This window comes from Anguilla rostrata, chromosome 11, assembly GCF_018555375.3.
Source record: "Anguilla rostrata isolate EN2019 chromosome 11, ASM1855537v3, whole genome shotgun sequence".
NCBI classification, from domain to species: domain Eukaryota; kingdom Metazoa; phylum Chordata; class Actinopteri; order Anguilliformes; family Anguillidae; genus Anguilla; species Anguilla rostrata.
Genome location: NC_057943.1, coordinates 41,000,334 through 41,014,436, shown reverse-complemented (window position 1 = coordinate 41,014,436; position 14,103 = coordinate 41,000,334). Strand labels below are relative to the sequence as shown.

Below are 14,103 nucleotides of genomic sequence, written 5' to 3'. Positions count from 1 at the left end.
CCCCGTGCTCTGGTATTACTGTTCTAGTGAGGGTGGGCCCCATGCTCTGATCACTGTTCTAGTGAGTGGGTGGGTCCCATGAAATGGCATTACTGTTCTAGTGAGTGGGTGGGCCCCATGCTCTGATCACTGTTCTAGTGAGTGGGTGGGCCCCATGCTCTGGCATCACTGTTCTAGTGAGTGGGTGGGTCCCATGAAATGGCATCACTGTTCTAGTGAGTGGGTGGGCCCCATGCTCTGATCACTGTTCTAGTGAGTGGGTGGGACCCATGCTCTGGCATCACTGTTCTAGTGAGTGGATGGGCCCCATGCTCTAGTATCACTGTTCTAGTGAGTGGGTGGGCCCCATGCTCTGATCACTGTTCTAGTGAGTGGGTGGGCCCCACGCTCTGGCATCACTGTTCTAGTGAGTGGGTGGGCCCCATGCTCTGATCACTGTTCTAGTGAGTGGGTGGGACCCATGCTCTGGCATCACTGTTCTAGTGAGTGGGTCCATCACTGTAAGTGGGCGCTTCAGTCCTGATTTTGATTAGTCTGGTGGTATTGTATCTGTTACTAGGATTTAGAATTGCAAACAGCTTTTAATATAATTGGTGTTCAGCCAGGTTTGCAGTTTTATTTATTTATTTTTTTTTGATGTTTGGAGATGGAAGAATGGAGAATTTAGACTAAATTCTTAAGAATTTGGCTTGTCGGAATATTTTTGTTATTCTGCAGATTTGTTACAATGATGAGTCTAAAGGCATTTCATGTAATTGTAAAAATGGAATTATGGAATTAGCTACCTAGTGGTGTTCTAATTCTAATAGTGGCACTATAATATTGAATTAGAAAATTGAAATGCATAATATAAAGATGGTTAGAAATATTAATTGGGTAGTCTATATTTTGTGTTTGTTGTATCCAAACATAGATTATCCTTTGTGTAAAAACTCAGTTGTAGCTTTTAAAGATTCAGGAGTGTTCAGGTTTATTATCATATGCAGTGTTTCAGCTAGCCTATCACAAAAAGACCAATTAGTTCCCATGCAGGTGCATAAAGTATTTTAATAATATGAAACTAATAATTTTATTTGTCATACTTTTATAAATTGTTTACAGAGGTTCGAAAATATGTACATCCAAAATAATAAATCTGTTTTGTACAACTAAGAGCTTTAACCTTTCCATATAAAAAATTTATATATTTGTGAATAAAAAAAAAAAAACTTAAAACATATTGGGGTAGAAGGGGGAGATAGCATGCTACTTAAGAGGTAGTTACACTGTATATACAATGTCTAGCCTACTATACAACAAAACTGAAAAATATAAATCAATGTATAAATTCTGAAGCATACCGTTTTTGGTGTTATGGAATGAAATATTTTTCACATGGATAACGGTGTCCCCTTTCAGTATCTAAACATGAGCACGCATAGTTACGATCTGATTTCATCAAAGAAATATGAATTCATTTAGCTTGTTTCTCTAATACAAAATTGTGGGTACTACTTTCTGGGTTAGCGCTGAACAGTTGAAAGTAGAATGCTAAAATTACAGGATTTTTCCTGCTCCTTTTCGATGCTGTGGAGTTCATCGCAGAAACGTGCAGGTGGTCATGGCGTGACTGTTTTTAGTTTAAAAACTAAAACTGATGATGCGAAAGAATGACGATCCTTTTGTAATCCTTGATCTCACGCTGCATTTAAATAATCTTTCACCCTGTGTCTCTTCTTGCCAGTGCTAATGCACGCCAAGCGCATTGCGACAAGTTAAGACACGCAATTCTAGATCAAAAGATCAAAGAATATCTTTAAGGACCTGGAGGGTACCAGTTATTTTGCCTTTGATAAACGTAGGCATGGACTATATTGCAGGATTATTCTGAAGAGCAGTTTTCCCCAACACTTCTGTTTAAGAAAAAGCATTCAATAAAATGGATAAAACCCATTAAAGCGCATTTTGGTCGAGTGGAGGATTTAAATTTGAGATAGAATATGTGTATGAGTGCCTGAAGCAATTGACCCCAGTTGTGAGCTAAAATAAATTTTCCTTAGGTTTGTGTCGAAAGGAGCAGCTCTTCAGCAGGTATTTTATGTAGCAGAGAAATCTTTACACGTGTCCTTCAACCTTTGAAAAATGCATCTCCCAGTTTTGTTTGTCATAGAAGTAAGCCTATAAATGTATCTTCTTTACAAAAGTATATAATGAACAAGTCTGTATATTTAAAAAATCTAATTTATATACATGATACATGGAAATCCAAGCTTGACATCCTATAGTATGAGAGAGTTTCTTGGATTCCGCACTTTTTTTCTACAATGCCTTTGATTTGATACCACCCTTTAGCTGCCAGGATGATCCCAGGGCTATTAAAGTTCTCCTCCGCAGTCTTGAGATTTGATCCACTGTCTTCGCGGTCGTGAGGTTGAAGCCCGGTGTGCAGAGTTCCCCATTGCCCTGTGCCGTTTTCTGCGTTCAGTTCAGAGGCAAGCAAGTCATTCGTTTATAAATGAGACGAGGAGGAGGAAGAGTGGAAGCTTCCGGAAGGAAAGGGGCTGCTGCCTGTGTTCAGGTCGTCGCTTTTCAAAGGTCCTCCGCCCCTGAGAGGGGCCCCGGAGCTGTGAGGGAACACGCCTTCTCTCCTGGGGGGCGTCTGTTGTTGGCAGGGGATGAGGGGGACGGAGGGGGGGCCGGAGCAGCCGGCGGGCTCCAGCCTGGGGGGGACGGCGCTCTCGAAGAGCATGTCCATGTCGGTGAAGGACACCAGGGCCTGCGTGGAGTCGTACGAGCTCTTCTCGGTCTCCTCGGAGACGAAGGAGTCGAGCGTCTCCTCCCGGGTTGACTGGGACCTCCTCCAGAGCAGGCGGATGTCCTCCTTGAAGTGGGGGTTGAAGAGGAGGTAGAGCAGAGGGTTGAGGCTGGCTGGGAGCGGCATGAGGACCAGCAGGACCGACTTAATGACCTCCTCGCCCACGGGGAAGAGGCTGAGCAGGGAGGAGAATGTAAGGAAGGCCACGGGGCAGTAGAGCAGGCAGTTGGTGAAAATGAGCCAGGCCACGTGCTTGATCATGGCACAGTCCCAGATACTGTCAAACTCCCCCTTAATCAGGTCCCAGTAGAGCTTGATGTAGGTGCCAGTGATCACCAGGAAGCAGAGGGTGTTCATCATGATCAGGGCCACCATGAAGCCCATGGTTGACGGTTGCCCCTCCGGCAGGGGCGAGGGCAGGCAGAGGGGCGAGGAGCCGTACTCGCCCACCCGAAAAAGGGGTAGGGCGCCGACCACCAGGGAGAGGGCGAGGCAGCAGAGGGCGGCCGCCCGGACGCTGCTGAAGGAAGGGGACTTCCCGTAGGCCCGCACGCAGGACACCGAGACGCTGCACTGCACGGCCGCCAGGGTGAGGAAGAGGATGGACGCCTCCGAGGCGAAGACGGACAGGAACCCGGTCGCCTGGCAGCCCGGGCCGGTCTCCCAGCGGGCGCCGTGTCGGGAGAACTCCCCGAACGTCAGGGCGTCGACCAGAGCCAGCGTGCCCGTGCACAGGCCCGTCAGGAGGTTGGCCCCGCCGATGGAGCCGATGACCAGCTTCACGGGCGACAGGTAGCTGGGCGAGGCGAAGACGGTGACGATCAGCAAGCTGTTGCCCACGAGAGAAACCAAAGCAATGGCCCACACGCCGAGCCGCACCACCCAGCTGTCAAACATGTAGTCGCAGGGTTTGAAGGGGCCTGTGGAGCAAAAACAGATCATCAGATAGCTGCGAATGCAACCCATTAAAAGCACAGCATAGTTTTGCATTTCTGAGCTGTTATTGTCTATTGATGTGGGCTTACCTGGAGTAGGTGTGCACTGGATACTTGTTTGTAGTTTGGAATCTTCTACTTCAATTTGGAATTCCTCCATGTCCAAGTCATCTGCAACAAACCAGGAATTAGAGACTGCTACTAGATGACAAAAAAGCATGGCCCATCCCATCTGGCAGAGCCTTAAAGAAAAGTTAATCTTATTTCAACTCGTCAGTTTGAGAAATATGAAATTGCACAGTGTTTTGGTTGATGTCGAATGAGTTGCAGATTTGCATTTAATTTCGGAAAATGCATATTTCCTTTCATGCTGGCTGGCTTGAGTAACCATGTTTGATTATGATTTTGTTTGTTGCTGTAATGGAATAACAGAAATTTGAGAAACGCATGTCTACCTACGCCCCTGAGTATAAATTGGCAGCTTCACCATGACGACATGGAGCGAAGATGGCGGCACACACGCTATTTACTCATGTTTGTTAGGGCTCCACCTGCTTTTGACTTAAGATTCTCATTCTTCATAAAATTTCCAGAAACTATTTTTCACCCAGAATGATAGTACTTTGACTGAACCAACGGATGAACACCACCTTACTTCTGAGATACAAAGGGAGTGTTGTCAAATCCTTTGGCACAGTGTTTCTAATGAATGTTTTGACAGTCTTCTAATACAAATTGATAAGAAAAAATGAAATGGTCTTTGAGCAAATTGAAAATGGACTTCAGGGCGAGATTTCCAAAAGAGTTCATGAATAAAGACTTCTCAATACGAGAGATACATGGCAGTATGTGGGCTAAGAGGGAATCCTTATTCACCGTTACTCTAACGCAAGGTCACTGCAAAAAGGCATTTACTGTTTCATTTCATTTTTGAGGAAAGTGATCAATGTATACTTGTAAACTCCAATCTTCGTTGTGTTCTTAAATTGAGAAACATTAGCCTAGGGTCAGATTGAAATTGTATTTCTCAGAAAATATGGAGGAAGTGAGAATGCTTTATTGTTTTCTGATTGTGCATTTTTTCACATTTACAATTGAAGGTATGTGTTGTCTTGCAATCGCTGTGAGAAGGTTGTTGGTCTCATAAATCTATGTAATTGAGTACTTGACAAAATTCAGTATACGTTTGTTTCTGGTACAATGAATCCCCCTTATCTTCGTTTCTTCTTACTCTTGTAATGTTATCTTTTGATGACCTCCAGGGTCTCCAGGCCTTTCCTTGGGCCTCTAGACTACCCTAATTGCGTGTAACGAGCTACACATAGCTTCCTCCACCTGCCCCTTTCAAGTCTAGACCCTGATCAGATTTCTCTGCGGAATATATACTGGAAGACAAATATTTGGACTTATTTCATCTGTCAGGTATCTGTGGCTTCGTTTGGGCGCCAACATGTTTTAACAGTCTTAATTACAGGTTACACTGACAGCTAGAGGAGCCCGAAATAGAGACCAGGCGATATAGCGTGTAATTGTGCTTGGTATTAACAGAGAACATCTGCAGAGTGCACCAGAAGTGCTTGACCCCCTTGAGCCTTGTTTTGGCTGCAGCTGAAAGCCAGGTGTTACTCATAGAAACTGCGTTTGTTTCAGTTCCTTCCTGGATATAGCCCATATGTCCACATCATCATCCAAAGGCCTGGCTTATAGAGCCGTAATGGTGGATTAATCCATTAATATCAACACAGGCCCATTGACATTTGGCAAAATTATTTGATTCCTGGGCTATGTAAAATACATAGCCCTCATATCCACTCTGCATTACCATATGTACTTGCATAAGTTGCTCTGAAGCTTGAGTCTTGTGAATGCTAGTAATCGAATGTCAATGACTTCTTAAAGTCCCATACCGAGCATTACGGAAACAAAAACAGAAATGGTGCTCTGACAGGAGTATATGGCAGAACGCTCCGTTGTTTCATATATAAAGTGAATTTATTGATTTCAGTTGGAGAATCAATGTTTTTTTTTTTTTTTCTTTCTAAATTTTTCCTCTGATAATCAAGACAGCCCTGGCCTGTGTTGGTCATTTATTTATGAAGGCTTTCATTTGCCTTGTTTTATGGGGAACAGTGTGCCATTTCATGTGGATATTTAGCTGTGAATTTAAAAATATACACTGCATTTATACATATATACTTTTTCCAACTATGGCTACACAAAGCGCTTTGCAATTTGATGCTTCAATCACACACACACACACACACACACACACACACACACACACACACACCATTGGCAAAAGGAATCTCATCTTACAGTTGGTGTCGGTGTGGATGGGGAACAAGGCGATGGTCCTCTTGTGAAGCTCCTCCTCCTCGTTCCCTGCCTGCTCCACATCCCATTGGCTGCCTGCTTTGTAGTTGCTGTTGCAGGCCCCATACACACAACACTGGTACGCATACGGCATCTCTATCACCCTGTGAAAACACAATCAATAGCCGCTACGGTTTCTTACCAATCAAAGTAGCATCGTTAAAGCTACATACATCAAACTTTATTCTTTATTCCTATGCTAGATTTCTTTGTTGTGACTTGTTGACAGACTTTACAGATTTATATGAGGTTTTTTGTGCTTGATCATCCTTTGCCTTTGAGCCAACCAAACAAGTATTCATAATTTTATTATACATCTGCTCAGTTGGCAAGTTAGCATTTTAGCTATCATTAATAATCAACTCGGTGGGTCACTGAAATGCGCTGAAGTACAGAAGCTAAAATAGTTTGAGGGCTGCTTTTATTTGAGCCTTTTTCTCTTAATTCTGGTTACATTGTTGATATAACAGATAATACTGGTTAAGTGGAGTCTCACAAATATGCTGGGCTACATAAATATTTGTGAACATTCACAAATATTTCTGATAGCTTGTGAGTTAACTTGTAGCTTAAGACTATATTGAATTGGCAGCTTGTATGAAGTGTTCTTTCATGTTGACAAACATTAGCATTCTCATTTTAGGCCGACTTAGTGACACCAAAAGAAAAACTGAACATCTTTGCCACGACATGGAGATTTGTATACCTATAGAAACAGGCTAGCACCCAGGGCAATCCGGCCCTAGGATTTTGGTGGCCCAGAACAATTCTGTTCTATTGGTATAACAATTCGGTTCTATTGGTAAAATCCTTATTACATTACATTGTTATGAAATGTTCTGTTGCCATTCTATTTAAAATTTATACCACTAGTTCCGCGATAGGGGATGAATAACGTAATTACGAGAATAACGTTATTTACCTTAGATAAACATTGGATCGTGTGACCCCCCCTCGTGGTTGTGTGGCCCCCCCAGCGGTTGTGGCCCTAAACAACCGCATATTGCGTTTATGCCATGGGCCGGCCCTGCTAGCACCAAACTGCATTATCACTAGGGCCAGGAGTAATTACTTAGTGGCACAGCCAGAAGTGGAGTGAAATTCTTGATTTTAAAATGTTTTAAAGCAATAAAAAGAAAGATCATATTTAATGTGAGAGTTTAGATCTGTAGCTGTTGTGAGGCACTATGTATAAGGATTTGTGTGTTGGAGCTGGCATCTGTTCGTCTGTTGATCTTTGTTACCACTGTTTTTGTTTTTTTTTTCGTGTCACTTTGACATCGTGCATGGTTCAACCAGAGCCACTAAAGGTTTGTGGTTTGGAGCGGATCCACTGCTTTTGATTGCTGAGAACTAAAGACATTTACAGGGCTCTGCTTTTCAGAAATAACTTGGTGAAACTGTTGAGTGACCTGCAAGGAATGTGATGTCAGCACCCGTAATGTAACACCAGCAGAAACTAAATCTACTCTTAAGAACAAAGAAAGGAAAATACTACGGTTTCATAGAAAATTGGAAAGGAGGAAACCGCTCATTGGGCTATTAAGTCCTTTTCTGATCTTATGTTTTTATCTGAACCTTTCATCTTGTAATTATTATATTTACATTTTTTTTTTTGCCAGTTTGGAATGCTGTAACATCTTATTGGTCCGTCGTCTGCCAGAGTCCGGCTGGCATGCGTGTGTTCAGAATCACATGGAGCCAGGTGGGATACATCCCCTTGACATTATGGCCAACTGTGCATTGGCCCATAGAGGTCCCAACCATGATCCACGCTGGAATGGTCAGGATTGCCTTTGGGACCCCATGGGGAGCTTCATGAGCCACTGCAGCTCAAACAGCTACTCAAGATCTCGGCTATTTTAGCGCAATGGAAACTTGTTTAAGTTAAACGGGTCATGCCGATGTTAATGCTGCATCACTATTGGGTCAGAAGGTGTTCCAGTGTTCCTCTCCCATGCAGTCCTACAGATTGCTCGTGGCATTGGCCTACCTCATCTTGGGGAAGTCCTCCGCGGTGAAAGCCCCAGACAGTGCCAGATTGCCCCTCAGCTTGAGGTGGGTCAGGCCCCCGAGCCCCTCCAGGGGTAGGATGCTGAGCCGGTTCTCCGTTAGGTCCCTGTTAAGAGGAACATCGTCAGGGGTGTGGCTGCCGCATAGCTCCTTCCAGCCCTACCTGGATTCTCAAACTCCCCTGGGCCCTGTTTCACAGAGCAGGATTACTCAGTTAGCTGGATAACTGCGCTGAGTAAAATCTGGAACCCTCCCTAATCTGGAACTTGGACTGAAGTAAAAAGAACTGCTCCGGGTTTTGCTCAGCACAGTTAACCAGATAACTCCGTAATCCTGCTTTGTCCCACCTAGAGACCCCTTTGGGTTGTAGCTAATCTCCCGATCAATTAAAGTGCTAAGAACAGGCTTAAGTTATATTTTTTTAGGCTCATTTTTTTCTCATTTGAACTCCACACATCATTCAATCAATCTGTAATTTGATTAATTGAAATATAACTACCTTTTAATTGAACTGAATTGAATTATACAAGCAAGTCATCCACCATATTGAACATTACATTAAACATTAGTTGATCTGGCAGATGAAAAGTGCTTGAGTGTGGGTATGGGACATTTATTTGTGGTACAGCCATTTCTCTGGACTTAAGAGCGTATGTCCTCCCTCAGCACACAGTAGTGGTGTCCAATGAAGAAAAGTGAATCGCACCTTACAATCCAGCGACTGCAAGTGTGGCTGGAACAAAAATTTGAATACAGTGGGGAACCCCAGGGCCAGCTCTGAGACCCCCACGTGCTGCCTGTAACCCCAGATTCTGGGCTTACGTTTTCATACAGATGTAAAAGCCTACTTCCCAAGAGAGCTTATTTAAGTCCTCTGTTTTCTCCTTAGCATGGCCTTGACGTAATAAAGTTCAATTCATAAGGACTTCAAAACATGTTTGTCCACTTCACCCGCTGCCGTTGCTTTCCATAAATGCGACTGAAGCAACTTAACCAATGCCAAGGAAAGCATTTTCACAGCGAGACAAACGCAGACATAATGGATCGAGAAATCCAAATGTTTATGTAAGCTAACGGCTCTTGGCAAGCTGAAGTCTCATTAAAGTTTCAGATTCTTGGATGGGGTCCCTGAGAGTGTCGCCAGATTTAAATTTCGGTATGTTGTATTTAAGAAAGGCTCCACTATCTGTTGAACGTGGCATTCAAAGACTTACAGCTTCACCAGGCTCCGCAGGGACGCGAAGGCGTCGCGGTGTATGGTCTCAATGCGATTCCAACTCAGGTCACTGGAACAGAGGCAAACCACAAGAAATGTGCAATCTTGTAGATTAAAAGATAATATCTGCGCACCTGTATAAAGATACAATGCAGTTTAAGAAAAATATTGGTCCTGGTTTTCTGAGCGCAAAACCAACAGCGTGGTTTCAAAAAGCTTTTTGGACTAGGAGTGTTCATCTAGTTTTAGGTTCCTTCTGTCCACATGTCTTTTGTGAGCTGAAAGTAAAGCCTGATTGGAGTAAAACTCTACTCTGATTAGAGAGACATAGAGTGCACTGTTCACATTCTGTCATTCCCGGCTGATCTTGACCACAAGGTGGGAGTGTTGCGCAGACGATGGGTTAGCCGGCTGCTGGGTTACAGCCAGCTTTCAGCACGCTGACTCCCGCGAAACCGACAGGGGGACACGAAGCAGGACCCGAGCCGCTGCACACACCAGTCCCGCACCGCGGACAGCTCTTACGCGCTCTGAGACCACAGTACAATGGGCAGAGCACAAGTGAACGAGCGAGGGGTTTCGCTCTGGAGGGGGCAGGTGCAATGAGGGCTTCAGGTGTCTATTGGGAATACACCCCCCCCCCTTCCCATAACAAAAATATATATTGGAATATGTTATTGAAGGTGTACGTGACACATAGATGGTAACAATTAAATAAAAACATACAATATGACAATAGTATATATGTCCCAACCCTTTTTGTATCATGAAAGGGTATTTTTATGAATGTTCCATACGTACACGTTTCTCCTAAACATCAGGTTTATGTCAATTCGTGCATATTTATGAGGCGTTTAAAGTGTGTTTGCTGTGCACTCACAGTGACCGCAGGGACCCGAGCTGCTGGAACGTGCTGGAGGTGATCTCCCGGATCAGATTGTGCTGGAGGCCTCTGCGAAAGCACCCAAACAAAAGGGCTAAGAGGGCTGCCCCTTTACTCCACAAAAGGAGAGGAGGGCTCCATTAAAACAAGAAGCTTGCCGGCTAGCTTGACTTGAATTATATGAAAATAACTGAAGAAGTCAAAAGACTAACTTCTAAAAGGAAATGCTTGCACTTGCAAAAATGTTGTGCAATTGTGTGTATTTATGTGTTGTAGTACACAGAAAATCATTTATAAATAACCATGGTATTGATTTACATGTATTATCAGTTAAGAGATTTCTCCTGTGTGCACTTGCTTGAGAGCCATTTTGACTCACACACACATGCACATACACACGTACATACACACACACACATATATACACACATACGTACACACATACACACGCACACGCACACACATACATACGCACATACACTCATGCACACGCGCGTGCACACAAACACACACGCACATACACACGCCAGCACACACACACACAAACACGCATACACAAAAAAATTCACACGCACACACATGCACACGCACAGACACAAACATGCACACAAACACGCACATACACACACACTCACGCACATACACGCATACACAAACAAACTCAAACAAACACACACATACACAGATGCACACACACACACATACACATACACACGCACATACACACACACATGCACGCACACACACGCACATACACGCACATACACGCACATACACGCACATACACGCATACGCACACGCATACAGACACAAACACACACACTCACACATACACAAATGCATACACACATACGCACACACATACAGACACAAACTCACACAAAGACACACACACACATACACATGCACATACACACAGACGCACGCATACACACGCACACACACTCACACACATGCACATACACACAGACGCACGCATACACGCACACACATACACACACGCACATACACGCACAACTCACATTTCCTGGAGCCGCTGGCAGTGATAGAAGCTGGGCAGCTCCTCTATCTGGTTGTGAGACAGCTCCCTGTAAAACACGGAGGGGACAGACTTTACTGCCAAGCACATGGACGCCTGCTGCTCGCATTTTCTGCAGTTACAGGTGAGCGTGGAGCTGAAAACCGTGCCTTCAGTTCCTATAAAAAGATGCCAGATTTAGGAGACGCAGGCTGATGTTTTAATAGACAGATATGCAGTCTGGGACATGCTGGTTGGTTTCTCATCTTTTCTGCACAGACCATTAATTATATATCCTTCTCAAAGGTGCACTTGACCCCCTTTTAAGATGCCATAATTTAAGTTCTCCTTGTGAAATCGACAAGCTCCTTCTTGTGCAAAGCCACATTTTTCATTGTGGAGCATACAGGATGATTCAGACATTGTGCAGTGCACTCACCACAAGCCCTAGAAAATCTTAACCATGAGTGTATAAGAGCACTAAAAATGTTCCACTTATGCCTGCCTTTGCAAGGGAATAATTTCTTAACTGTGGTAATGGCATATTTCACAGTCATATTTGTTTTTCTTTCTGCTTTGTGTTTCTAAGTGTTTCTGCATTGACCATAATAAGCATTTCTATTTCAGTAGGAAATAGAACATTCTGAGAATATAAAAAAATATATTATCAAGATATTGCACCACTTCACAATATGGCAAATTATATATATATAATATATATATATACACACACAGTATATATTGCAGTACAATCCAAATGTATTCGGCCACTTGTGGTTCTCTTTAGAAAAACTTATAAAAATATAATAATAATAATAATAATCTCAGACACGACTTTCCTCAAAATGGCCTCCTTTGGATTTTTACAAATGTATTTATTACAAATAAAAAATAAAAGCCTGTCCAATCATTTTGCAAAGTGAAAGGTGGAGGGGTAGGAGGGAGATGGAGGGGTAATTAAATCAACTGAAGTCTTACCTACCATAAGCTTTTTTAAAACCACAGGTAGCCTAATACCTTTAGACAAAAGTTGTAATAATTATGGCAAGGAAGAAGGAGTTAGGTTAGGAGTTATGTTCAGGGCTAAGTGAACATATTATGGCAAGGAGGTTATTCCCAGAAATTGCAAAGCAGCTTAAGATTTCCAGGTGCAGTAGAAAACTCTTTCTTTCTTAAGAAGTCCACTCATTTATAATGCACTGCAGTGCAGTACACTTCCTGTCTGTGTGAGCGTGCCCAGTGCCCCGTTTACGGCTGTGGTTGGCGGTTAGCAGGTGTGTGGCTTGTGCGAGGCGCGTGGCGTGGTTTTCGGTTGTGGGCGTGGTGTGGCTTGGCGCGGCGTGTGGCGTGGTTTGTGGGCGTGGTTTGCGGGCGTGTGGGCGTGGTTTGCAGGCGTGTGGGCGTGGTTTGCAGGCATGTGGGTGTGGTTTGCAGGTGTTTGGGCGTGATTTGTGGACATGTGGGCGTGGTTTGTGGGCATGTGGGCGTGGTTTGCGGGCGTGTGGGCGTGGTTTGCGGGCGTGTGGGTGTGGTTTGCGGGCGTGTGGCTGCGGTGGGAGAGGCAGGACTCACAGCACTCGCAGGCTGGGAAGCTGCTGGCACAGGCTCCGGGGCAGGGAGGTGAGTCCGGCCCTCGTCAGGGTCCTGAAACACACAAGCGCTGGACATGTCAGTTCCCGGGGGCCTTTTGTCCCGCGCGAAGCGAGCGGGAAACCCCGGTCAGGCGACACTAACTGCCAGAGACAGAGGGCACAATGGACCCCCCCCCCCCACCCCCACCCGGCTCACCACCGTCCCCTCGCCATGGCGACCAGTCCCCTAATCATCCTCTGAATGGGAGTCCTGTTCTCTGTCCTCCCTGCCAGGATGTGCCTTCGTGGGTTTTCCATTTAAACAGAGGTCTACGTCTTTCTCTACTGCTGTCAGTAGGAAGGGGCAAATTCTGTTAATTAACGCTGACATGAGAACAATTGGACGCAAGCTAGCCAGACCCATTAAGAAAACAAAATGTGCACCAATGTATTTCTTTAGCACAATAATAAAATAAAAGACAGCACATAACGCCATTATCCAATCAATGGGCGCAGAATGCTGAAGAGGCCTTCTCGTGTGTCTCCATTGGTCACTAACACCACGCTAGCACCAAACTTGGCATCGGGGAAAGGAAAGCACGTATCTTTCTTTGGGAACCCACATTTTTTAAATGAGCGAGGTTGACACAGGCAGCTCAGCGAGAGTACGTGCAGCAGGTCCTGAGAGCACGCATGCCAAACCAGCACACCAGTGTTCGGGTAATGGGCCATGTTTGGACAGTAGGATAGCCCTGTCATTGTACTGCGCCCGAATCGTTTGAAACGTGAGACGTGCATTCTCACGCCTAAATGTTACGCGCAATAACGTCCAGAATATTGCCCCTGCCATGTTCCACGGTCAAAGAGTCATTGATAAACTACCATTATTTCCTTTATTGCAGCCCAAACCAGGTATCCATTTCATTTCGGCCGGTCCTTATGTTCAGCGTAGCATCATGACAGAAAATATAATGACTTCTCCCTGAATACAGCATCGTGCCAATTTACATTCGGACAGATTCTGGTGGGATCTGTCCGCGGACACAGTGTCCAGCGTCCTTCAGTGTCAGCCGAGCCTGCGTTTGGTAGGCTGTGGTCGGGGTTGTGGTCAATTCCAATTTAGTCCTTTCAGGAACATCCTGTGAGGATTTTTCAATGAATTCAAATGTAATGCATTTTCTGAATTATAATGAACTAATGACCCTAATGTTGGCTGGGAGGCCTTCAGCCAGAAGCTGTATGGAGGCCACGATAAACACATGGTCCAGGTCCAGGTCCAGGAGTCAGTACTGCAGTCTGT

The 14,103-nt window shown here is 44.6% G+C and overlaps 1 protein-coding gene across 1 annotated transcript in view; it reads right to left on the bottom strand.

Annotated features, from left to right (window-relative positions):
• Window positions 1-1,029: 1,029 nt before the first annotated feature.
• Window positions 1,030-14,103, bottom strand: part of LOC135234958 (leucine-rich repeat-containing G-protein coupled receptor 6) — a 93,757-nt gene continuing 80,683 nt past the window's right edge. The window contains exons 11-18 of the mRNA XM_064300112.1: window positions 12,805-12,876; window positions 11,237-11,302; window positions 10,212-10,283; window positions 9,330-9,401; window positions 8,096-8,221; window positions 6,046-6,206; window positions 3,820-3,900; window positions 1,030-3,714 (exon numbers count right to left, since the gene is read on the bottom strand). Coding sequence (XP_064156182.1) covers window positions 2,489-3,714; window positions 3,820-3,900; window positions 6,046-6,206; window positions 8,096-8,221; window positions 9,330-9,401; window positions 10,212-10,283; window positions 11,237-11,302; window positions 12,805-12,876 — 1,876 coding nt within the window. The 3' untranslated portion in view covers window positions 1,030-2,488. The remainder of the gene's footprint in view (window positions 3,715-3,819; window positions 3,901-6,045; window positions 6,207-8,095; window positions 8,222-9,329; window positions 9,402-10,211; window positions 10,284-11,236; window positions 11,303-12,804; window positions 12,877-14,103) is intronic.